The sequence below is a fragment of the Heptranchias perlo genome, chromosome 5 (assembly GCF_035084215.1).
Source record: "Heptranchias perlo isolate sHepPer1 chromosome 5, sHepPer1.hap1, whole genome shotgun sequence".
Classification (NCBI taxonomy): domain Eukaryota; kingdom Metazoa; phylum Chordata; class Chondrichthyes; order Hexanchiformes; family Hexanchidae; genus Heptranchias; species Heptranchias perlo.
Genome location: NC_090329.1, coordinates 100,644,683 through 100,672,048, shown reverse-complemented (window position 1 = coordinate 100,672,048; position 27,366 = coordinate 100,644,683). Strand labels below are relative to the sequence as shown.

The following is a 27,366-nucleotide window of genomic DNA, read 5'->3' as shown; positions in this document are numbered from 1 at the left end:
CAGTAACAATAGATATGAATTCCAGTTAATATGCAATGGGAAAGCTCAGAAAATGTAAACAAAATAAACAATATACATCATTTAAAAACTTTGTGGGAGGAAACATTGTCAAGGCTATAACACATTTAAGAAACTCCTGAGATATCCTAAAATAACAAAAAGAAGTTTGCATGGTTTACATTGGAATACCTTTAATGTGATGGGTCTGGGAAAGAGGGAATATAGCAAATTGATGGACAGGGAAAAGGTTATGTTCAATGGGTATTGCTTGGATTGGAGAAGAGTTGAGTACCCCAGGGTCAGTGCTGGCTCAACTTTTTACATATATATAAAAAAAATTGCTTATGACACAAATATGGAGGGTTTGGTAAACATGAGGGAGGGCTGTAAAAGATTTCAGCAAGACATAAACAGGTAAGCTGAATGGACAGACTGCTATTTAATACAAAGAAGGTTGAGATAATCCATTTCTGAAGCAAAAATAAGGAATGGCAGTATATACTCAATGGAAAGATGCCAGAAGATGTAGATGAGCAAAGAGACCTTGTGGTCCAAATACATAATTTGTTGAAAACACGAGTATGGGTAGATAAAGCTATGTTATGTAAAGGATGGAAGAAAAAAATGCAAATTAGAATATATATATATAAACAGTTACAAAGTAATTACATGTTAGCTATGTATCTGAAATGCAAACCTCTAATTTCAGTCTCTACATTCATACAAATTCAGCATTACCCTTGGGGTGAATGACTATAATGGTAATAAGGATACTATATTACCCACAAGTTGTCATATCAACATGTAATATGATTTTGTTGAAACTCTCAAAATAAATCCATAAAATACAGGATATAGACACATTTCTGATAAAAAAGCTACACTGAAATGTTAACATATCTTCCTCTTTCAGGTGTTAATCAACCACTTTCAGCATTTTCTGCTTTTATTTCAGAATTTCAGCAATTGCCACTTTTATTTATCTTAAAAATGTGCCCTCCCTTCTCTTATTTCTTTTAATAACAAATAAAAATGCAGATGGTTTTTCCACAACCATTTCCAAAACAGTTAAATACTAACGCTCTTTGAAATTATACATGACTCGTTTAATGGCAACTAATTTCTGATCTCAACTATTTCATCTGTTGATTACAATATCTCAGCAGTTAACAATTCATATCACTAAATGTGTGCTTCAACATCACTGTGAATTTGGTCTTGCTTGTACATTTCTGCATTACAATATACTGATCATTCGGCAAAATAAATTTGGTTTTCTTGACCCCTGGTGGTGCACAACCAAAGTCCTGGGCTTCAAGCCACAGCAACATTCATTTTTCGTTGCAACAATTAGGGTTTGTCTTGTTTAAAAATTTGCATTTACCATAAGTGTGAATATAAAATGCACTTTTTTCTGTCAAAGAATGACCAAAAGTGGGGGGGATGCGTATTAATGCCATACTTCACAGATTTCTGTTATGCTGTAGATGTTCTATCGGGTTCATTGTCACGGGTTTCTCCCATAAGTGGATCTCATTGTCTGTTACTATCAGGAGTTTGACTTTACTGCCCAAAATCTCGTCAGACGATAATGCAAACCGGGGTGTAACAATAAAACCTCCTTGCTATATGAACTGATTACTATAGACATATGCTCCACGTATGCTCCTCCAATCTTCCAAAAGACAGACTGATCAATGCTTTAGTGAGACGAGGCCAGATATAAATTGGTAAGCAGCACTATTTTACATTTAGCGAGTGAACATAAGGAGTAACAGTTACAGTAATCCCAGTAAACTTCCCCATAGTATAGAAAATAACAAAACTAGCCACAGTGGTCCTGTTAGTGAGCTAAACATTCACTTTTCCTGAGCAGTCCTTTCGCTGAATCTGATTAGCTCTGAGCTTATGCTGAGCAAACTTTTTCTCGCCAGGTCAGGCTTCCCAGGCCTACAAAATTGACCTGACCGTGTGTTTTCTCTTTGTGTTCTCTCTTCCTTCTGATCAAGAAACTAGAGCTGATCTCTGGCCCTCCCGCAGTCTGGGGCTTGGCCAATAGGACTGTTATTAAAACCAGCTTCTACACCCCCCCTTCCCCCACCCCACCCCCCACCCCCAAAATGCCTCTTTGAAACAAGCTTCTGTAGAGCTCAAAAGGACACGGCATTCCAATCCCTAATGAGTAAATGTTTGCTGGGATTTTTTTTAAAGAACCTCCAGATAATTATACCAATACAAAAAGGTCAAAAATTCTGAAGTGCGACACAACATGTCTGTAGTATCAGAGGGAAGAACTGAGGAACAACTTGATAAACTACGGCTAATCAGCCTCAAAAGTAGATCTCTAAGTAGGAACCTTATGGAGATGTATTGCCATATTTTCATCATTGCTGGGTCAATATTCTGGAATTACCTATGTAAAACTATGGTGCAAATACCATCATGACAGGGACTGCAGCAGTTCAAGGAGAAGGCCCATCACCACCTCCTCAGGGCAACTGGGGAATGGCAATAATGCAACCTTGCCAGTACCACCCACATCCCAAGAACAATTTTTTAAAAAAATTCTATACTTATGTTACATTTACAAAAATAATTCATCTTTCTCAAATCTCGCTGTCACAGTGGCATAAAGTTGATAAGTTCTGAGCCAAGCTTCTGGGTGGAGCATTTTATGATAGTGAAGCAATCTACTGAAGGATCAGACAACTGAGGATAGCTAACTTACTCTGGTGACTGATTACAGAGGCACCATAGCAGCGGTTATGAAATAGTCCACAGTCTAGACTGCTCTGACCGCTTGGCTGAAAGAAGGCATGAAGATTCGCATCACTGCCCAGGGGAAAAGAAAAGAAACAATCTAAAAATACAGTTAATATATCGAAACCACAAGCATAACCACAAAAGGCTCATCAAATTTTATGCTAGCTACAATTTGAATCGTTACTTTAGGTGCACAACATGCAGTATTGAAAAGCAAAATAGAACCTGTCTCACATTATCAAAGATGAGTGTTCTGAAGACAAAGCATAATTTGCATTCTGCTCTTCGCAACACATACAATTTCAAAATGTTTCTTGTAAAAAGCAAATTTAATGCACATCTTTTGAGAAAAGAGAATAATCAGATGATTGCTCATTTAGTTTTAATTAGAAGTCTTGCATTTCATTCTTTTGTGCTGTTCCAGGCAGGTATTCGGCAAAGTGTGGTGCAGGGCGCAATTCTGTGTTTGATCATATGAAACAAATGCTGTTTTTGATACTGCTTAAGACCTGATGCGTGGAGGTCTGCGATCTGAATTTAAATTTTCTAAGATTCACTAAGCCCATAATCCGGAAGGCCTGTTTCACATTGCAGCCAACTGCGAGAGATCCTACTGGATCCTGAGATCCAGGAACTAGCGCCACTAGCGTGGTTCTTTGTGCAATATAAATGTAGCCAATGTGTAACTTATCACAAAACTGAGGTTAAAAAAAAATTCATATACACTTCTTAAAAATTGAACTAATGTTTAGAATTCTGATAAGTGAAAATCAAATTGAACACTGAACCTGAAATGACACTAAATGGGATTAATGGCAGGGCTTTCTATGAAAGAGAAAAGTGTTCATCCCCGATATCATTCGAGTAAATCTCCTCTACTCCCTCTCTAAGGCCTTGACATCCTTCCTAAAGTGTGGTGCCCAGAACTGGACACAATGCTCCAGATGAGGCCTAACCAGTGATTTATAAAGGTTTACTATAACTTCCGTGTATTTCTTTAATATCACTAATTCTTCAACAGCTACTGTCACGAGTTTGGCAGCATTTTACATTATTTCTAACAGAACACTGATGGCATTTATAATTGTTGAAGAATATTATTAGTTCATTTCCATGTTAATTGTGTGTTGTAGTACAGTCTATCCATGTTTCAGATGGAGAGTGTTTGCAAGAGCATTCGGGCAATTAAGAAAAATCTTTTCTATATAATCTCAATACCTCGTTTATTTCATAGAACTTGACAACACTTTCAGGCATGATTGATTGATGAAGCACACGCAGAATAGTGAAAGAACAGTTTGATATTAGACATCCGATGCACTGTTAAATTCATTACAAACAAAAATTTGAGAGTTAATATTTTCTTAAACCTCAAAGTTACAAATCTGCACAAGTACTGTAAGGTCTGGGTTTTAAGATCTCCAAACATGGGGGTCCAACTTATGTACCAATATGACTGATGTTTTTCCAACTGACTGGCATAAAAGTCTTAGGTGTAACTTTTTACACTAGTATAACCACTACACCAAGTAATGGAGCAGGTTTCTTTTTTCCCTAAAAACTTATATTTGTCGGAAAAATAAACTTCTGGATGATGTTCTTTAAAAAAAAAAGTTGATTAAGGATATCTATACCAAGTGTGTGACTGGGAGGGAAACGTGCAGGTGGTGTTGTTCCCATGTGCCTGCTGCCCTTGTCCTTCTAGGTGGTAGAGGTCGCGGGTTTGGGAGGTGCTGTCGAAGAAGCCTTGGCGAGTTGCTGCAGTGCATCCTGTGGATGGTATACACTGCAGCCACGGTGCGCCGGTGGTGAAGAGAGTGAATGTTTAGGGTGGTGGATGGGGTGCCAATCAATCGGGCTGCTTTGTCCTGGATGGTGTCGAGCTTCTTGAATGTTGTTGGAGCTGCACTCATCCAGGCAAGTGGAGAGTATTCCATCACACTCCTAACCTGTGCCTAGTCGATAGTTGAAAGGCTATGGGGCGTCAGGAGGTGAGTCACTTGCCGCAGAATAACCAGCCTCTGACCTGCTCTTGAAGCCACAGTATTTATGTGGCAGGTCCAGTTAAGTTTCTGGTCAATGCTAACACCCAGGATGTTGATTGTGGTGGATTCGGTGATGGTAATGCCATTGAATATCATGGGAAGGTGGTTAGACTCTCTCTTGTTGGAGATGGTCATTGCCTGGCACTTATCTGGCGCGAATGTTACTTGCCACTTATGAGCCCAAGCCTGGATGTTGTCCAGGTCTTGCTGCATGCAGGCACGGACTGCTTCATTATCTGAGGGCTTGCGAATGGAACTGAACACTGTGCAATCATCGGCGAACATCCCCATTTCTGACCTTATGATGGAGGGAAGGTCATTGATGAAGTAGCTGAAGTTGGTTGGGCCTCAGACACTGCCCTGAGGAACTCCTGCAGAAATGTCCAAGGGCAGAGATGATTGGCCTCCAACAACCACTACCATCTTCCTTTGTGCTAGGTATGACTCCAGCCACTGGAGAGTTTTCACCCTGATTCCCATTGACTTCAATTTTACTTGAGCTCCTTCATGCCACACTCGGTCAAATGCTGCCTTGATGTCAAGGGCAGTCACTTTCACCTCACCTCTGGAATTCAGCTCTTTTGTCCATGTTTGGACCAAGGCTGTAATGAGGTCTGGAGCCGAGTGGTCCTGGCGGAACCCAAACTGAGCATCGGTGAGCAGGTTATTGTTGAGTAAGTGCCGCTTGATAGCACTGTCGGCGACACCTTCCATCACTTTGCTGATGATTGAGAGCAGGCTGATGGGGCGGTAATTGGCCGGATTGGATTTATCCTGCTTTTTGTGGACAAGACATACCTGGGCAATTTTCCACATTGTCGGATAGATGCCAGTGTTGTAGCTGTACTGGAACAGTTTGGCTAGAGGAGTGGCTAGTTCTGGAGCATAAGTCTTCAGCACTACAGCTGGGATGTTGTCGGGGCCCATAACCTTTGCTGTATCCAGTGCACTCAACCGTTTCTTGATATCACGTGGAGTGAATTGAATTGGCTGAAGACTGGCTTCTGTGATGGTGGGGATATCGGGAGGAGGCCGAGATGGATCATCCATTCAGCATTTCTGGCTGAAGTTGATTGCAAACGTTTCAGCCTTGTCTTTTGCACTCACGTGCTGGACTCTGCCTTCATTGAGGATGGGGATGTTTGCAGAGCCTCCTCCTCCCGTTCGTTGTTTAATTGTCCACCACCATTCACGACTGGATGTGGCAGGACTGCTGAGCTTTGATCTGATCCGTTGGTTGTGGAATCGCTTAGCTCTGTCTATAGCATGTTGCTTCCGCTGTTTAGCATGCATATAGTCCTGAGTTGTAGCTTCACCAGGTTGGCACCTCATTTTTAGGTATGCCTGGTGCTGCTCATGCCATGCTCTTCTACACTCTTCATTGAACCAGGGTTGTTCCCCTGGCTTGTTGGTAATGGTAGAGTGAGGAATATGCCAGGCCATGAGATTACAGATTGTGCTAGAATACAGTTCTGCAGCTGCTGATGGGCCACCGTGCCTCATGGATGCCCAGCTTTGAGCTGCTAGATCTGTTCTGAATCTATCCCATTTAGCACGGTGATAGTGCCACACAACATGTTGGATGGTGTCCTCAGTGCGAAGACGGGACTTTGCCTCCACGAGAACAGTGCGGTGGTCACTCCTACCAATACTGTCATGGACAGATACATCTGCAACAGGTAGATTGGTGAGGACGAGGTCAAGTAGGTTTTTCCCTCATCTTGGTTCGCTCACCACCTGCCGCAGGCCCAGTCTGGCAGCTATGTCCTTCAGGACTCGGCCAGCTCGGTCAGTATTGGTGCTACCGAGCCACTCTTGGCGATGGACATTGAAGTCCCCCACCCAGAGTACATTCTGTGCCCTTGCTACTCTCAGTGCTTCCTCCAAGTGGTGCTCAACATTTAGGAGGACTGATGGAGGACGGTAGGTGGTAATCAGCAGGAGTTTTCCTTGCCCATGTTTGACCTGATGCCATGAGATTTCATGGGGTCCAGAGTCAATGTTGAGGACTCCCAGGCCCACTCCCTCCTGACTGTATATCACTGTACCGCCAGCTCTGGTTGATCTGTCCTGCCGGTGGGACAGGGCATACCCAGGGATGGTGATTGAAGAGTCTGGGACGTTGGCTGAAAGGTATGATTCTGTGAGTATGGCTATGTCAGGCTGTTGCTTGACTAGTCTGTGGGACAGCTCTCCTAATTTTGGCACAAGTCCCCAAATGTTCGTGAGGAGGACTTTGCAGGATCGACTGGGCTTGGTTTTCCTTTGTCGTGTCTGATGCCTAGTGGTCCAATGCCGGGTTATCCGTCCGGTTTTATTCTTATTGTGACTTTTTTTAGCGAGATTTTACAACTGAGTGGCTTGCTAGGCCATTTCAGAGGGCAATTAAGAATCAACCGCATTGCTGTGGGTCTGGAGTCACATATAGGCCAGACCAGGTAAGGACGGCAGGTTTCCTTCCCTAATGAACATTCGTGCACCAGATGGGTTTTTACGACAATCCGGTAGTTTCATGGCCACCATTACTGATACTCGTTTTTTTAATTCCAGATTTTATTTAATTAATTGAATTTAAATTCCCCAGCTGCCATGGCTCCGGATTATTAGTCCAGACCTCTGGATTATTAGTCCAGTAACATAACCACTATGCTACCGTACCCATGGTAGTATATGTCCCAGTCAGGATCGTATGTGACTTGGAGGTGGTGGTGTTCCCATCCATCGGCTGCCATTGTCTTTCTCGGTGGTGGAGGTCACAGGTTTGGGAGGTGCTGCCAAAGAAGCCTTCGAGACTCGCTGCAGTGCATCCTGTAGATAGTGCACACTGCAGTCACAGTGCGCAGGTGGTGGAGGGAGTGGATGTTTGAGGTGGTGGATGGGGTGTCGATCAAGTGGACTGCTTTATCCTGGTTGGAATCAAGCTTCTTGAGTGTTGCTGCAGGTGCATCCATCCAGGCAAGTGGAGTGTATTCCATCACATTCCTGATTTGTGCCTTATAGATGGTGGAGAGGCTTTGTGGAGTCAGATAGTGAGCCACTAGCTGTAGAATATCCCACTTCTGACCAGCTCTCGGTATATTTGTGGCTGGTCCAGTTGAGTTTCTAGTCAGTGCTAACCGTATGGATGTTGATGGTGGGGTACCCAGCCATGGTAATGCCATTGAATGTCATGGGGAAGTGGTTAGACTCTCTTTTGTTGGAGATGGTCATTACCTGGCATTTGTGTGGCGAGAATGCTACTTGCCACTTATCAGCCCAAGCTTGGATGATGTCCAGGTCTTGCTGCATGTGGGCATGGATTGCTTCATTATCTGAGGAATTGTGAATGGAACTGAACACTGTATGTCTCCTACCAGTACTGTCTGCTTAAAGTATCGAAACAGTGATTACCATTTTTCTGGTTCGTTACTGCTTAGTGCATTCCGCGTCCCCTGTCAGATACAAATTATTTCTTGAGAAGAGCAGTACAGAATCATTGAATATTTCTTCCCCTTATATTATATTGAAGTATTTTCAAAGATGGTTGTAGGTCAATTTTAATGCTGGAATGCTGCTACATGTCTCCGAGGTTAAGCATCCGATTGTTATGGTCGGTGTGGTATTCTGAACATGCAGAGAACGATGACAAAAGGAACTTACATAAATTAGTTTTACTTCACAGAGGAAAGGTATACCCTTACCATTACACATTATTCCAGAAAGCTCCGTTATAGTAAGTGTTTTGAAGATTCCTTATATCAATGAACAAAGCTTTGAAGTAGATCCTTTCTTATTATATGACCTATTAAACACAAAAAAAAGGAACAGTAATATCATTGTGTGGCATGCTGCATGTTTCCTCTGTAAACTCAATCTGCCTTTCATGAGTCAGGTTAATGTTATGCAGATAAGGGAACATGGAAGGATTTGCTGCACGGAGAAAAGAAATGTCAGTCAGTGAAAACTAAACCAGCTGATATGATGTTACCACATCCATTCTGGGCCAGAAGTGCTCAAAGCACAATGCACCATATCAAAAACAGTATTTGTTAACACAAACTTGCACTAGATAGAGCAAGGACTAAATAGAGTACACTTTGTGCTTTGTGACGTGCAGCTCAAACACCCAGAAGGTTAATTTTTGTAAACAAAACCTGATCGTCACTGAAACCTGTAGCTCATATTACATTTCTTTTGTAATTTACAGGAAGAATGCTTTCTCAATCTGGAGGCGCCGATCAGTAGAGTCTGTGGATATGACACGCCTTTCCCGCACATCTTTGAATCCTTTTACATACCAGACAAATGGAAGTGTTTTGATGCTGTGCGGAAAATGATAAATTATTGAGTGCGGCAGGTAAGAGACCTCAAAATTTCAAAAAGATATGGGTTAACATCTGAAACACATATAGAATAACAAAATCTGCAAGTGAGTTACAAGGCACTAATTGAATCAGTGATTCGGAGAAGGTGATCAGTTGAGATCATGAAGTTTGAGTAATTTGACATTTATCAGCTTCCAAGGCTTAAGTTACATCCTTTAACTTGCTTCCTGCCATTTGTTTTATGTGTTATGTGCTGTTTTGATTTTAAAAGTCAAACCTGCACGATCTCATCATTTGAAAAATGGGGGAACTAAAAGGGTAGCTCCAATTTCAATCTGATTGTTTTCTTTATTGTCAAACTACATGATGGTCAGAAAAAGGGGTATTGGCCATCCTTTGTGCTGTCATACTGCAGGATTTAAAGAAAATTCTTAGTAGATTGCTGGAAATTACTTATGTAATGTAAACACATACAATATAAACTTTATCATACAATTATTAGACAAGATGATTTTTAAGGCTTAAGTGGGTTAACGTATTTCCATAATAAGAGGCAATACAGTGCCTTACATTTTCCTTACATTACAACAGTGACTACACTTCAAAAGTGCTTAATTTGCTATGATGTGCTTTGTCATGTCCTGAGGACTTAAAAGGCACTATATAAATGCAAGTTTGTTTTTTTTCTTTCTTTCTTTACATATAATAATTATTCTTTGCATTTAAGTTAAACACCAAAACAGAATCTAGAATCTGTTGTAAACAGTATCAAGGGCATTGTGGTAATCATATATTTTCACAGTTACCAGTGTAATGATGAGCAACAAGTTGATATTTTCATGATTTGTCTTATATAATATGGCATATGAGTTTCCAAACAAAATTTACATTGCTCCATAATTTAAAATGGTTTGGTGCAGGGTGTCCAAAATCCCTTTCCACCATGTCCCAGACTCAGTGGTTGCTAGTGCTGCTGTAACGCACCTACCCATACTCTGATGCTGCTGCTCCAAACCCACCCACTCAGTTGAGTCCTAGTGCTTTGTATTCACCACCTGAATCCTTGCCTAAGTCCTTATCAGTACAAATAACGGTTAGACTTGTTCCATTACCTCCAAATCCACTACAGCACCTTTACACCTTTAACATAGAAAAACATCCCAAGGCACATCACCGAGGCATAAGGATAATAAAAGACGCTGAGCCAAAGGGGGACTTATTAGGGGGGAGGTAACAAAATACTTGGTTAAAGAGATGAGTTTTAGGGGTGTGAAGGGGTTTAGGGATGTAAATCAGGCAATACCTTCAGGACCCAGCAACACCTGCAAACTATAGTGAATCTTACCCTCTCTGTCCCCCAAAGTACTTTGACTCCACAAATTAGAAAGCTCCCCAGACCTATTTCCACCCTATGCACCTTGTTTGCCAGCCAACCAAAGTCCTAAAAGTAGCATTGCCAGATAACTGAGCAGGAATGGGGAGAGTTATGGAAGCAAATACTTACTTATGGCAGAATACAGGAAAGTCAACTCAAAATCATCCATCAAACATACCACACTCTGCACAGACTCTACAAATTCCACCGCATCATGAGTGTAATATTGGAGCACAGTAGCAAAAGGGCATAGTGGATATGCCCCATCTCCCAGCCATTCTGAACAGCTACTTGGAAGGCTAAAGATACCCTGCCTGGCACCCAGTCTCTTGCTTGATGGGCCTTCTTGTCAAATACTGAGAACCCTCTCCCCCACCTCTCATTCTGCTCAACTCTTGCTGTGCGTGTCCATGATGTAGAAAAGTTCCACCTCTCAAGCAGAAAACGTGAATATGATCTGCAGGATATGTACTAATGTGAATGGGTAACGTATGGTCTCATTGGAACTGTTGCAATGTTAGGAAATCTAGGGCTAGTTCCTAGAGATCTACTTGGCACACTTGTGGTCAGGAGTGATGCTCCAATATATATGCTACCTCCCCCAACCATCGCATCCCATTAAAAAACCACCCAGTACAATCAGAATGATGAATAAAGTTTGACCCCCATCCCTAAATCCCACATTTGGCAAGTTGGTGTAACCCAGTCCAGATACCCACCTACTTCTTCTCTTCCCCCTCTGCACAGGGCCTCAGCCAACAATCTGCTACAACTCCTTCCATGCTCAATGCTACCAGTGTAAAACAGTTCGGTATCATAAGAACATAAGAAATAGGAGCAGGAGTAAGCCATATGGCCCCTTGAGCTTGCTCCGCCATTCATTTAGATCATGGCTGATCTTTGACCTCAACTCCACTTTCCCCCCAATCCCCATATCCGTTGATTTCCTTAGAGTCCAAAAATCTATCGATCTCAGTCTTGAATATACTCAATGACTGAGCATCCCCAGCCCTCTGAGGTTGAGAATTCCAAATACTCGCGACCCTCTGAGTGAAGAAATTCCTCCTCTTCTCGGTCCTGAATGTCCGACCCTTATCCTGAGACTATGTCCCCTAGTTCTAAACTCTCCAGCCAGGGGAAACATCCTCTCGGCATCTATCCATGTACGAAATACTATAAACTGACTGCATTGATATATAAGCACATAATAGTTTAAATAAATTGAAGAATGCATGGAAGGCCTGGTACGAACAGTGGGAATGAGAAATTACAGTGGATACAGTTAGCTGCACTTATTTGACCATATATGATACATAGCAACCATCTACTATCAAACGATTACTGATATCTATCTTAAATGTATGTCAGACAAGACCTAAGGGTATAATCTTTAGGCACGTTGTGATTTGTTGATATCAAACACTTTGGAGAAAATTGAATTTATAAAGTTTAAGTACTCTTTTTCTCCTCCCCCAACATGTTGAAGTTGTGTTTGGTCACACCTCCTTTTCCAGTGTCTTGACATTTTAAAAGTAGTTTATCTTATCTAATATTTTTCTTTTCTTGGCACCTACCTGCTTGTCATGTTGCATGAAATGCAATGGGATGGGCATGATACATTTTAAAATGTTGTGAAAAGAATAGTTTTTTTCACCCTTCTGGAAGTATTAGTTTTAAATGGGAAGAAGATAAGCAGTGTGCTCCTGGCACCCACTTAATGTAAGAATTTATTTCGAGATGTAGCTGACATTACCTGTAATTCATGTTAACGACTCCTTCCTTTTTAGAGGCTAAAGGGCGGAAAGGACTTTGCTGCACTTTCCAGACGTCTGTCTCATTTTATCCAGACCAATTCTCATTGCCCTAAGAATTAACTACCGGCTATAGCAGAGAAGATCGGAAATGTATCACAGCTACAGCATTCCTGGAAGTCAACAAAAAAAATTGACTACATCTGTACTTTTCTATTTAATCTACAAGGGAAGAGGTGGGGCTTTAAACCAGGTTTGTCTCAAGACTACAAAATTCTCCTCTACTGCTGATCTAAAGATGGATTAAAATGTTCCTCTACAATTATTTACCTGTATTTCAGACTGTGTGAGGTAATGTTATTGAGTCTGCAAAATTGATTACGGTTTTCCTTTCACATTAAAGATCCCCAATGTAATAGCTATGAAAGTGAGTTTTATTACACATACAAGAATTAAAAAAAAATGTACTTAAGTTGTTTCTGCAATAATTTATTGTGATTTTTTTTCTCAACGTCTCTTGAGATGAAGATGCAGCTGTATATTTTAGTTCACCTGTCATCGAATCAATTTTGTGCAAAGACTAAACAATTTTATAAATGTCACATAAAATTACTTTTTATCTTGCAGGTAAAGGGGGTAATTATCAAAACATTATGTAAACCGATGGATCAGCAATGGGCGATAAAGTTAAACTCCTTATTATACCTATTGTGTGAGAGATAGTATTGTAAATATAACATAGACTCGAGTTAAATTATGTACCTGATCAGAGTGTAGAATTCCATAGGATTCTCAATGATTCCTGATCCCAGCCTCACCTTAACTATAAAATCTAGGCTCGGTGGCATCACCACCTTGTGTTACCCCAGATTCAAATTCAGCCCAAAATTGATGGGTGGAAACGGAAATGTCTTCTTGCTTCTGGCTGTAAGTGCTCTATTTGAAATGAGTTTGGTTAGTTTCAGTGCAGTTCTTAGTGGGCATAAGTCAACAGCACAAAACTACTCAAACATTTGTCCTTATAATGTCACAAAGTTTGTAGACTCATGGAATATCCAAGAGCAGCTAGTTTGGACAGTATCTCACTAGAGACGTATTGCTGAGGCAGATTAAAAGTGATTCTCTCTGTATCAGGTCTGTCCTGTACTTGATGCTAATAGTGAAACAATGTTTGGCTATCCAGCACTCATGTTGGTGAACACAAAAATTCACCTTAAAGTGTAAATGCAAGATCCTGATTTAACTATACTGTGTTCTCAAATGTCTTTGTATGAAAATATTTTAGTACCCTAAATACATTGGTAGCCATTGACTCAAAACCAGATTTTAAGACCCTAACCACTTTTGTATAAGACTTATTCATTGTTACATTGTGTGAACAATTTAATCTAAGCGCACCATGGAGTCCCCAAATTTCTGCAAATAATGGGAGACCAGCAAGGAGTCATTACCGACAACTCATTTTTTACCCCCACCAGTGCATGGAATTCATAACGGCAACGGGGAATTTAAATTCAATTAATTAAACAAAAATCTGGAAGTAAAATACTAGTATCAGTAATGGTAGCCATGAAACTACTGGATTGTCGTAAAAACCCATCTGGTTCACTAATGTCCTTTAGGGAAGGAAACCTGCCGTCCTTACCCGGTCTGGCCTATATGTGACTCCAGATCCACAGCAATGTGGTTGAATTTTAATTGCCCTCTGAAATGGCCTAGCAAGCCACTCAGTTGTAAAATCTCGCTAAAAAAAGTCATAATAAGAATAAAACCGGACAGACCACCCGGCATCGGACCACTAGGTACCGGACACGACAACTGCAAACCAAGCCCAGTCGACCCTGCAAATTCTTCCTCACTGACATCTGGGGACTTGTGCCAAAATTGGAAGAGCTGTCTCACAGACTAGTCAAGCAACAGCCTGACATAGCCATACTCACAGAATCATACCTTTCAACCAACGTCCCAGACTCTTCCATCACCATCCCTGGGTATGTCCTGTCCCACCAGCAGGACAGACCGACCAGAGGTGGTGGTACAGTGATATACAGTCAGGAGGGAGTGGCCCAGGGAGTCCTCAACATTGACTCTGGACCCCATGAAATCTCATGGCATCAGGTCAAACATGGGCAAGGAAACCTCCTGCTGATTACCACCTACCATCCTCCCTCAGCTGATGAATCAGTCCTCCTCCATGTTGAGCACCACTTGGAGGAAGCACTGAGGGTAGCAAGGGCACAGAATGTACTCTGGGTGCGGGACTTCAATGTCCATCACCAAGAGTGGCTCAGTAGCACCACTACTGGCAGAGCTGGCCGAGTCCTGAAGGACATAGCTGCTAGACTGGGCCTGCGGCAGGCGGTGAGCGAACCAACATGAGGGAAAAACTTACTTGACCTTGTCCTCACCAATCTACCTGTCGCAAATGCATCTGTCCATGACAGTATTGGTAGGAGTGACCACCGTACAGTCCTCGTGCAGACAAAGTCCCGTCTTCGCAGTGAGGATACCATCCAACATGTTGTGTGGCACTACCACCGTGCTAAATGGGATATGATGTGGAGATGCCGGTGATGGACTGGGGTTGACAAATGTAAAGAATCTTACAACACCAGGTTATAGTCCAACAATTTTATTTGAAAATCACAAGCTTTCAGAGATTGTCTCCTTCGTCACCTGTGGAAGAGCATGCCAGGAGCAGCACCAGGCGTACCTAAAAATGAGGTGCCAACCTGGTGAAGCTACAACTCAGGACCACATGCATGCTAAACAGCGGAAACAATATGCTATAGACAGAGCTAAGCGATTCTACAACCAACGGATCGGATCAAAGCTCTGCAGTCCTGCCACATCCAGTTGTGAATGGTGGTGGTCAATTAAACAACTAACGGGAGGAGGAGGCTCTGTAATCATCCCCATCCTCAATGATGGCGGAGTCCAGCACGTGAGTGCAAAAGACAAGGCTGAAGCATTTGCAACCATCTTCAGCCAGAAGTGCCGAGTGGATGTTCCATCTCAGCCTCCTCACGATATCCCCACCATCAAAGAAGCCAGGCTTCAGCCAACTCGATTCACTCTACGTGATATCAAGCAATGGCTAAGTGCGCTGGATACAGCAAAGGCTATGGGCCCTGACAACATCCCGGCTGTAGTGCTGAAGGCTTGCGCTCCAGAACTAGCTGCGACTCTAGCCAAGCTGTTACAGTACAGCTACAACACTGGCATCCACCTGACAATGTGGAAAATTGCTCAGGTATGTCCTGTCCACAAAAAGCAGGACAAATCCAATCTGGCCAATTACCGCCCCATCATTCTACTCTCAATCATCAGCAAAGTGATGGAAGGTGTCGTCGACAGTGCTATCAAGCGGCACTGACTCACCAATAACCTGCTCACCGATGCTTAGTTTGGGTTCCGCCATGACCACTCGGCTCCAGACCTCGTTACAGCCTTGGTTCAAACATGGATAAAAGAGCTGAATTCCAGAGGTGAAGTGAGAGTGACTGCCCTTGACATCAAGGCAGCATTTGACCAAGTGTGGCACCAAGGAGCCTTAATAAAATTGAAGTCAATGGGAATCAGGGGGAAAACTCTCCAGCGGCTGGAGTCATACCAAGCACAAAGGATGGTTGTTGGAGGCCAATCATCTCAGCCCCAGGGCATTGCTGCAGGAGTTCCTCAGGGCAGTGTCCGAGGCCCAACCATCTTCAGCTGCTTCATCAATGACCTTCCTTCCATCATAAGGTCAGAAATGGGGATGTTCGCTGATGATTGCACCCCCTCAAATAATGATGCAGTCCGAGCCCGCATGCAGCAAGATCTGGACAACGTCAAGCGCCAGACAAGTGCCAGGCAATGACCATCTCCAACAAGAGAGGGTCTAACCTCCTCCCCTTGACATTCAACGGCATTACCATCACTGAAACCCCCACCATCAACATCTTGGGGGTCACCATTGACCAGAAACTTAACTGGACCAACCATATAAATACTGTGGCTACAAGAGCAGGTCAGAGGCTGGGTATTCTGTGGCGAGTGTCTCACCTCCTGACTCCCCAAAGCATTTCCACCATCTACAAGACACAAGTCAGAAGTGTGATGGAATACTCTCCACTTGCCTGGATGAGTGCAGCTCCAACAACACTCAAGAAGCTCGACACCATCCAGGACATAGCAGCCCGCTTGATTGGCACCCCATCCACCACCCTAAACATTCACTCCCATCACCAGCGGCGCACTGTGGCTGCAGTGTGTACCATCCACAGGATGCACTGCAGCAACTCGCCAAGGCGTCTTCGACAGCACCTCCCAAACCCGGGACCTCTATCACCTGGAAGGACAAGAGCAGTAGGCACATGGGAACAACACCACCTGCACGTTCCCCTCCAAGTCACACACCACCCCGACTTGGAAATATATCGCCGTTACTTCATCGTCGCTGGGTCAAAATCCTGGAACTCCCTTCCTAACATCACTGTGGGAGAACCTTCACCACACGGACTGCAGCGGTTCAAAAAGGCGGCTCACCATCACCTTCTCGAGGGCAATTAGGGATGGGCAATAAATGCTGGCCTTGCCAGCGATGCCCACATTCCATGAACGAATAAAAAAAAACATCAGCTGGCCCTGCAATAGCTGAATATTTAGTTGAGAGCTTTGTAGATGTTGGAGTTTCTCACTCAGATTCACTGACTATTTCATTTGATTCAACATTTGATGCAGAAAATCTGAAACTGAAGTCAGCTAACTGGTTCAGTGATAAGCAAGCACATGGTGCTGATTCACAGTCACTATCAGGCATATTTTTATACATCCAAATCATGTCTGCCATTGCAAGAAGAGGTGTGTCTGAGTTATTAGCCCATATTTGTTTAAGTAGCAAGAGGATTCAAAATCTCACTGCTAATTCTAACAAAGATTGTCAGTTATCTGATAATGGTGAATTCTATACTTTGGCCTTTTCCAGTTTGCCTGATTCTCTTGTTATTTACATGTAAATGCACTGTCTCCACAGCTGCCATAAAGTTTGCTTCTCACTATTAAAATGCCTGTGAACCAACAGAAGTGTACATGCAATAAAATTTTTATAAGCGTAACAAGCCTGAAAGTAAGTCACACAGCACAAATATGGGCAGCGGCTAGACAGACAATGCACTAAATACAGCATATGAGCCTTACCTACATACCACTAGTGTACAGAGAGACACAATAGAGAGATGACACACCAAAAATCTGGGCCTGCACCAGTCAATAGGAGAGAGTCACAGAGAGAGTGTGGGAAGATGCGATGTTGTTGAACCTCCGCTGGGACTTCATTTCACAGAGAGTGAACACAATCTGGGGTTTGTGGAGTCCTGGTTGCTCCCTTGTGGGCTTGTGCTCCATTTTGTAACCATGGACTTTGCTGCTTTTGGAAATGCAAATGTCAAAACAAGCATGGAAGGAAGAGTGAGCTACCTCTTTGATCAAGCTTTTGGTCACCTGCCTAATATCTCTTTACATGGCTCGGTGTCAAATTTTGTATGATAACACTCCTGTGAAGTGCCTGGGACGTTTTACTACGTTAAAGGCCCTATATAAATGCAAGTTGTTGTTGTTGAGATGCTGATGCTAGCAATGTGGAAGCCAAGGCCATTGCTGGAAGTAAGTTGGCATTTAAAGCAATTGAAGCAAGCTGCTCTCTTTAAAATAGTGTATTAGGCTTAATACACTTTAAATGACTGATGACAATATTGAAATGTATTAGCTCAGTACGTTGAATTACAATATAAATTCGTTGGCATCTTGGTGATGATCTAAGTATTTCTTCTCCTGTTAACAGGTAATTTGCATACCCCATTAGAGGAGTGCTTGAAAAGACAAAGCATGTAATGGGGCCAATGATTTAGCTCCGGCGCAGAGCCACCAGGACCATTGCTCCTTTGGTGCTAGTCGTGCCTGCACCCACATGAGCTGAATTGCCGCAATATATTTTAGTGGAGCTTCTTGTGCAAGCAAATGATATGTTGAGAGCATCTCAAGGATCAGAATGTCAGGTGCCAGCAGCTACTGAAGGTTTGTGGTTTATCCAGAGCTCCATATAGTTTGATCATGAAGTCCTCTGACTTGTGTTCTCCTGTTTGGGCTGCAGAGTTCAATATTCTATTGCCTTTGTTGTTGCTCTACATTGATTGAACTCCTAGGTCTCTTTTAACCTTGTCCTTAACTATTTCAACACTATACATGGCATACATGTGGCACCCATTTTACTTCTTATGTGCAGTACTTTACAATTGTCTGTATTGAATTTTATCTTGTGTGTTAAATTTCATCTACTATTGTTCTGGCCACTTTATATATTTTGTCCAACTCATTCTGAAATTTCTGAGCTGCCTCCTCTGATTCCACTGTCACTGCGAGTTTGGTTCAATGCACCAGATAAACCTAAAGGAAGTTATCAGGGTGAAAAGGGGTTAAAATGCTCCAGCGCGTACCTGTCATCCTGTATTAGAGTAATAAAGTAATTATGCTAGTCTGGAAAGAACTTGTTTGTCCCCAAGTTTACTCTGTTTCTCATGCTGCGTTACAAAGATACCAGGTATCTTTTAATTGGTGCTATTTAGCATTTTTAATACTTAATAAAATAAATATGCTAAAATATGCATGATTTATATGTTGGTGTTTCTGTATGCAGAACATGAAAATGAATCAACTTGTAATGAGATACAGGCAACTCAAGTTTATATTAAATATTTTAGCCTTTTTTTAATAGTATCTAATATATTGCATTTGCTGCTATCCATAGGGAACTCTTATTTCCTGGTACAAACTCCTGGAAAGTTGAGAGCTGAGGGGAAACTAAATGTCACGAACACCTGCTATGATTTCATGAAAGTACAAGAACTCACTCCTCGGAAAACTGGAGTAGTTCTAAAGAGAAAAAAAGCATTGATTGCTAAGCAAATCTGTTCCCAGGTGTTTCATATCATTCTCTATGATTTGGAGCTCATTGTAACAATAGATCAATTATCTCCTTTATCTACGGTGTCTACCAGGGTTTTCAAGTCTCATTATATTTGTTTCGGTGAAGTCGGATTGTTGTGTTTTTAATAAATACTATCACATCTCACACGGCATTGCTCATGGTGACTCAAGACATTTTATAAGAACAGGGGTGTTATGATAAGTCGTATTACCAGGGGCGCACTGACTTACCACCATTGGGGTGGCCCTGAGATTTGGAAGCACTGAGCAAAGGGGTCGGATCTGTAGTTACTGGGATGGGGATCACAGGGCTGTGCAATATTTTGAGAAGGGTTGCCAAAGTTCTAGGAACACTGGGGAAGTCCTGTAATCTCTGGAGAGGGAGGTGTCAGGGCCAGAGAGCATTGGGGACAGTCCTGGGATCAGGAAACTCTGGGAATGTGGTCTAGCAATTTGTCTGCACTGAGGGAAGGTCATAAGATCTGGGAGTGGGAAGGAAGGCTAGTGACAAGACTCGGGAGCAGGGCTTCAAAGCATTGGAGTGGGGCATTATTGGGGTCTGGCGTTTTGGGGGATTATTGGGATCTGGCAATATTAGGTGGGGAGCAAGGTCTAGTAGTCTTGTGGGGGAAGAAGCCCAGGAGAATGGGACTTAATGGCAAGGTTTTTAATAATATATAGATGGATCTTTTCCCCCAAGAATTTAACTAACCTAATATTTATCCATCAGGACCACAGGCAGCAAATCTAGAATTACATACACTCCTTCTAAATGCTTCTTCTGAAAGCCCCTGAACCCACACCCACTGCTCTATGCAATTTTAAGGCCATACTTCTAGAAAAATTGGAATTGTTATGAATATTATGTATTTTGGTTAATGTAAACACTTTTTAAATTCACAATTGATCGATTTTTAATCTGAAGAAAAATTGGAAAATAAATAATTTTTGGTTTATCCAGAGTGAATAGACCATTACCTTTGGAGGAAAGCTATTTGAACAGTCACTGTCCCATTCACAGAGGCACTCCTCTCTCCCTGATACAGGCATTCTTCCCTCTAAGGTCTGAGTTCAGAGAGCCACTCTAACTCTTCTCCAGTTCAGAGAGACATTCTCCCTCATTGATGATTTTATCACTCAATCAGACACTGCCACTTTGCTCCAGGAACAGATGTTGTGCTAGGGTTGTGGGAATTTTTGACCTATTGCAAGACCAAGAGTTCCCATTTGCAACCCACAGCTCAAAGTGTGCTCCCAAAGCCAAGTAGCAGCTTCGGATATAAGCTGCCGCAACAACTGGCAATAAGATCATCACCGAGGGGGTGGAGTGGTAGCAATTTTTCAGCCAGATAACTTGCGACAGCAGATCAGTTGCTGTATTGCGAGAGTACAGATTTGCTGGCCAAGGGATGAAGTTTACAGATTTTGTACATCGTATGTATGGCTATATTTTATACTAGTTAATCTCAGTGGCGCACTGAGGGAATTCTGACCAAGTTGTAGTCTTCAGGTGAAGCAGGATTTAGAGGGAGGGGATAATTGGACTAGGAAGCATAGTCATAATTCATTTGCTATTAAAGGAATGTTTTCTGCTCTTTTTTTATATACGTTTACATAGATAGGAAACTGATCCATCTAGCCTGTCTCATTCAGGCGTAGTACAGCCTACGTACAACATTAATCCCTGCCCTCCCCCAGTCGCTCAATCTTCTGGAGAAAAAAAAACAATTTGGGAAAATAGTCAGGAGTGTTTATACTGAGGGTGACATGGACTTGGGAGGATGTATTCTGTAATTAGACCAGGCTGTAATATCTTTTCATGGATTCATTTACATCCAGTTCTGTCCCGATCCAACTGATTACTTCCATAATGCAGCTGCTGTCTTCCTGAAGCCCATTGGTACCTGCTGCTATTTTCCGATAAAAATACAATTAGTATTATAAATCCAAATAACCATTCGCGTTAACCCCTCTAGATGTGCCTCTTGTTTCCCAATCAGTCTTATTGTTACTCTCTCTCTCAGTGTCTATCTTGCTTTCTCTTTCAGTCTCTTCATTGTCCCCGTCTGCAAAGGTTTGGAGTCTCTTTTTTGAATATATTTGGCAAAATTTATTCTGTCATTACCCTTTCCTCCTTTTATGAAGCATCCTCTTACAAAAGAAAAACAGTTATATTGAGAGAGCTGACTACTCAAATGTTTTAATATCATTTTAGGTGAACAAAAGACTTGTGAAGAAAACGCGAAACTGCCACAGAAAATAAAGAGACAATACCGTTTTTAAAAGCTCATTTTAAGTTGAGAGTGTCATGGCATTTATTCCCCTTCTGAAGATAAGATTCGTTTATATCTATGAAATATAATACACATGTTGTATGGTTTTACAGCTACAGTGTATGTGGATTATAGGCATCAAATCAAGAACTCTTTGTTTCCCATAGTTTGTAACATCTCCTTCATATTAACCCACTGAGCACTGCTGCCAAATAATGTTTTTTAAAAATCCTGGGATGCCAGTGAGGTAGCTAGGTCATTTTGCGTGAGTTCGAGCTCTGCTCCAGATACTTAAGCATATAACCTAGGTTGGTACTTTAGTGCAGTACTGAGGGAGTGTTGTGTTGTCGGAGGTGCCGTCTTTCGGATGAGATGTTAAACCGAAGCCCCATCTTCTTGTTCAGGTGGACGTAAAAAGATCTAGCTCCTTTTTGGGGAGTCCTCCTATTTGGGTTGCCAGTGGGTTGTCTAATCCTTTGCTTTCGCAGTGTTGATATGGCTGATCCAGTGGAGGACTTTGATGGTGGTGGACTGTTTCTATTTCACGTTAACAATTTGGATTCAAAAACTCAATGAAAGCTGGTCAAATTTACAGATTAGGAGGAGCAGCTGATTCTGAGGAGACAGCTCAAAGACAAAATAAGTTGTAGAAAAATTATAAGTGGGCAGGAACAATGGAAGTTGAAATTTAATATGGACAAGTATAAAGGACTGAATGTAGGAAGAAAAAAAATGGGTGACATAGCTATTCCATGAATGGTGTCGAAACAACTAACAATTAAGTTGAAAGACATCAAGGAGCCTTAGTAGACTTAAAGCTCAGCATGTGCAAACTTTGTTGAGCAGCAATCAACAAAGCAAATAGAATGCTAAACTATATATAAAGTGGAGGAAGTCATGCTTAAAATATATAGTGCTCTGGTCAGACTACATCTTGAGTCCAATTCTAGTCACTGAGACACAAAGGAGACATTCAAGCTCTGGAGGCAGTTTGAGAAGAACCATGAGGATGATCCATATCATCAGACAACTGAACTATGAGGAAAGAATGGAGAAACTCAGGTTTTACAGCCTTGAAAAGAGGTGACTGAGAAGTGATCTTATTGAGGTACGTAAGATTGTAAATGGTACAGAAAGGATCCCTCCATGGTATCGTCCCTCCCTATCTCTGTAACCTCCTCCAGTCCTACAACCCTCTGAGATCTCTGCGGTCCTCCAATTCTGGCCTCTTGCACATCTCTGATTTTAATTGCTCCACCATTGGCGACCGTGCCTTCAGCTGCCTAAGCCCTAAGCTCTGGAATTCCCTCCCTAAACCTCTCCGCCTCTACCTCTCCTCCTTTAAGGCACTCCTTAAAACCTACTTCTTTGACCAAGCTTTTGATCACCTATCCCAATATCTCCTTTTGTGACTTGGTATCAAATTTTGTTTGATAACGCTGCTGTGAAGCGCCTTGGGACATTTTACTACATTAAAGGCGCTATACAAATGCAAGTTGTTGTTGATCTAGAATATTACTTCAGACTAAACTGTGAGTGTTGGACAAGGGGACACAGGTTCCAGCAGTAAAAGGCAAATTTGGGACTGATGTCAGAAAATTGTTCTTCACACAAAACAGAAAAATTGAATATCATTGTGTCCGTTTTTTGGGCAAAAATTCAACACTGGGGGCATAAATTTCAGGTCGTAATCTGCACCTAATCTCCCCCAGCATAAGTGTGCCAGCAGCCAAATTGGAAGCCGTTGACTTCAAGGTGTGCAGGGCACCCGGCTGGAACTGACATTAGGTGCCTTGTATATACAGATCAGGATCCTAATGACGGTTATAGGACGCCAATGCAAAATTGTTCATCTAATGGCCGGAACTTGCGCCTCGAATGCTCCACCCAGTTGTTCCGCATCTTCAGTGGCCTACCCAATGGTCCTTAAAGGGACTGCTTGGGACTGCTTACAAATAGATAAGAAAACTTTTGTATAGAATCATTTCTGTGGGCTGCACAGAACACTGCGGGCTGCAGCCGGCCCGGCTTATTCTCCCCTCCCCCACCCCTCCCTCAGGACCTACCTGCAGACCAGCTCTGCATGGAACTGGCCAAAATTCCTAAGGCCTCGACCGGAAAGCTGCATCAGGATGCCGCTTGTCGGTCTCATGCAGATGAGGCCTAATTTTGATCAGGTCTTCGGCTGGCGCTGGCCATTTCGCAGCAGAATCTGGTGCGAGATGTTTTCTCCCCCAAAGAGTGATCAGCGTGTGGAATAAACTTCTAGATAGAGTAGTGGAGGCAAAACATCTGGAATTATTTAAGAAAAACAGTATTGTTATATGGATGAGCTAAGATGGGACATATGACCTTCCTCATCTTAAACTTATCTTGTGATGTGAACTTAATGTTATCCTGCACGTATTGATGGCTCATGTGTTGTGATTAGCAGCACTATGTGAACAGCAGTTTACAATCAACATCCACATGAAATTAATTTTGGATGATCTCAGTATGAGATTATTATAGTTCTAAGGTTTCCTTGCACACTGTCTCCCGATTCATTAACAAGTCTGTTTAGCGCTTGGAAGCTGTTGCCTATTTCCTCACGACATCAGTTTTATATTTGCGCACTCTCCCAGCTCAGAATTAAATCTGCCCTGTGCTTACCACCTCATTGCCATGTATTCACTAGAATAGCTGGTAACATGGTATGGTACTGACCTTCAGTGCAACCACGTCAGTTGACATCAGACTTGGATTCTTGTCACATCCAGCTCTAGTCTACAATAGTAAACCTACTGAAAATTAATGAGTGGGTCGAGACTCTTTACAAATCATGTTTCTTTGTAATAAATGTGTGGTGTAAATATACAACAGGGGTAAGCCTCTTTCGACATCTGGACAATCAATTCATTTCAATATGCAGCCCTTGTAAGTACGTTGCTCAACGTTACTTGATGCTCTGTTTTCAGAAAGCATCAAACCAAATTGTTTACCTTATATGTACAGGCTTCCGTCACTGAAATAATTAATATGGGCAGTACTGAGCATCTCTTGCAATTCAAGACTATATTTTTCCATTATCCAGAGATGAATGGACGCCTGGTAATAATTATAAGGCAATAAGGTAATCGCCTGAGCAGCTAATAATTGCCATCTGGACGAGGGAAGAGATTATAACCTAGAAACCACCCTCAAGTAACTGTCATTTTGTCTAATGCATGCTGTGAACTTTCTGGATTGGTGTTACTAAATGCTGAGTTTTTCAAACTTGCTGACTGCAGCTCTCAGTGTGGTCACATGCTCCAAACTGTTAGTGTGTAACGATGGTCAGACTGAAGGATTATTCATTGTGCTGTTACCTTATATTTTTATAATTAAGTAACATAGATGACAGATCAGGGCCCATAGTGCAGAACACCAAGATTGAAAAGAGTAAAGCAGAAGATAAATCAAGTGTAGTGGTTAAGTGATATCAAACCTAGAAAGAAAGACTTGTATTTATATAGGGTGTCATCATATCTTTCAGAAACATTTCATACAATAACTTATTTTGAACATAACACAATAAATGATTTGAAGTGCAATGATTATTGTTACATAGGCAAACAGATTTAGGAAAGGGAATCTAAAAGTTTCTTGAGAAACAATTTCTAATACAGCCAGTATATAATTATATATTGACAAAACATTACAAAAGTACAGAGTGTTACAAGGTTATTACTGGTAAAATATCAAGAGCACAGTAACATTTCTTTACAGCCTGAGCATGTAGAATAAACCTGAGAATTTAGACCTTACTACAGTTTTCCTTATAGCAGAGTATGCTCAAGGGGCTCTTCAAATGGTTTAAACTTCAATGTTCAATTTGAGCTCAATTTGAATTAGTGCTAAATATAATTGAACATCATGAAACTATGCTCTGGGTCATTATCCCGGCGTGTGTTAAGCTGAGGTTTGACAGTGATTCAGCTCTATCAATATCGACAGCTGTATTTTTTGACCTGGAAGTGGTGTGGCTTGTTGCATGCCATTATTGATATTTAACACGATGTGGAGATGCCGGTGATGGACTGGGGTTGACAATTGTAAACAATTTTACAACACCAAGTTATAGTCCAGCAATTTTATTTTAAATTCACAAGCTTTCGGAGGCTTCCTCCTTCCTCAGGCGAACGACGTTCACCTGAGGAAGGAGGAAGCCTCCGAAAGCTTGTGAATTTAAAATAAAATTGCTGGACTATAACTTGGTGTTGTAAAATTGTTTACAGATATTTAACACCACACTGGTCCTTTTAGAACAATCCACTTGTCAAATTGAGGGAAATTTCATACATCCTAAATTAGTGAGCTACCATATTCTATATCTTTGGTTTGATTTAGGAACAGGGCCAATACGGAACAGATTAGCACAACAAGATTTGAACCTTCCAACAGGAGATACCCCCCTGTTTATATCTATAGCGGTTGCAGTCCAACATATGAGGTACACTATATGTGATTGCCTTACATTCTCTGACTGCAACAAATGAAAAGGAGAGTACGGCAGCAGGACATAATTATCATTAACTGGCTAACATCAGCTCAGGGAGTGGACTAAAAACTGGTATATATGAGAGAATGTACAAGAACTGGAAACTACTAGTGTCAATGAAAAGGTGCTGACTTATACATTCAGTCATGTCTCAATCAAACTGGAAATAGGTATTAGTGACAATGAATTATTATAAATAAATCATTAACTCTTTTGTGTTTTAGGCAGCCTATTTTCAGGTCACTTGTATGGCCCCAGATAAAAGATTTCCAATCCTATCCACATGTAACTTGTAACTATAATGACACAATGTAGGCAGTACTCAAAAGCTATGGAGGACTCTAACTTTTTTTTTTAAAGTGGCTACATTGAGTAATTTTCTTACAGACAGGCTCCTGTAAATTCTTGGAAGTGTTGCTGTTGCAGAGAAATCCAGCTTGTAACATTCCGCACAGCAAGGCAACATTACACCTCTTCACCATCCAAGGCATTCTGGCTAATATATATATATCACCATACTGTTGCTGCCCCATTTAGTCTGTAGTTTTACTGCACAATATTTTATCTTACTCGTAAAGAAATATTTTAAAATCAACATATCAAATTTAATGGTTGTATTTTTTTTAATGAAAAAATATATGCAATATTTTTACATGCTGTAAGTTAATTCTCGTTGTTCCTTTTAGGTAGTCAAAATGTTGTATTCACTTTTTATTTTACCCTTTTGTCTACTTCCAGATCATCTGGATTCTGTTGTGGGGAAAGTGTTTGACTTATATTGTTGTTCTTGTATACTAATAAAAAAAAGTTCCAGGTGGGAGATATTAGTCCAAGTACTTGCCAAATACTATCAAGTATTTCTCATTGTACAAGACAATAGAGCAGATCAAGTCATCTGGCTTATATCTCCTGCCTTGAATTTATCTGTTGGTACATATGTGCAGCAATTGAGAAGGCTTACTTTACAATATTGATTCGTCAATTGGACCTCTTTGACTGCTTGTCCACATTCAAGGCTTTGGTAACCCTGTATTACGAATGTATGGAGTCTACAGTTCATTGCAAGTATTCTGTGATTGGTGAGCACTGCAACATGCGTTCTGCATTTTCCACTCCTGCCTCCAAGTCCATGTCTAATTTTTATTCATTTTAGTCCAAGCTCCCCTTACTGTGTCAGGGGAGGAGAAACATTTGAGTAATGTTCCTGCAATAGTGAACTGTCCAATCTTGGCAATCGTACTAAAAAAAAGTGTGTTAACGGTTGTCAGCTCCATTGAACTCTTCCATTGTGAGTTAGTCCCTGTGATGCAGTCATCTGTCCTACAGTATTGAATTATTTTTAGAGCAATGGAGTACCTCAGAAAATTAGGTAA

General features: G+C 41.6%; 1 protein-coding gene across 2 annotated transcripts in view; it reads left to right on the top strand.

Moving 5' to 3' along the window:
- bckdhb (branched chain keto acid dehydrogenase E1 subunit beta) overlaps positions 1-12,710 on the top strand; it is a 410,026-nt gene extending 397,316 nt beyond the window's left edge. For both annotated transcript variants that reach the window (XM_067984924.1, XM_067984923.1), the window contains 2 exons: positions 8,995-9,144; positions 12,275-12,710. In XM_067984924.1, the coding sequence (XP_067841025.1) occupies positions 8,995-9,135 (141 nt within the window). In that variant the 3' untranslated portion in view covers positions 9,136-9,144; positions 12,275-12,710. The remainder of the gene's footprint in view (positions 1-8,994; positions 9,145-12,274) is intronic.
- The last annotated feature ends 14,656 nt before the right edge of the window (positions 12,711-27,366 follow it).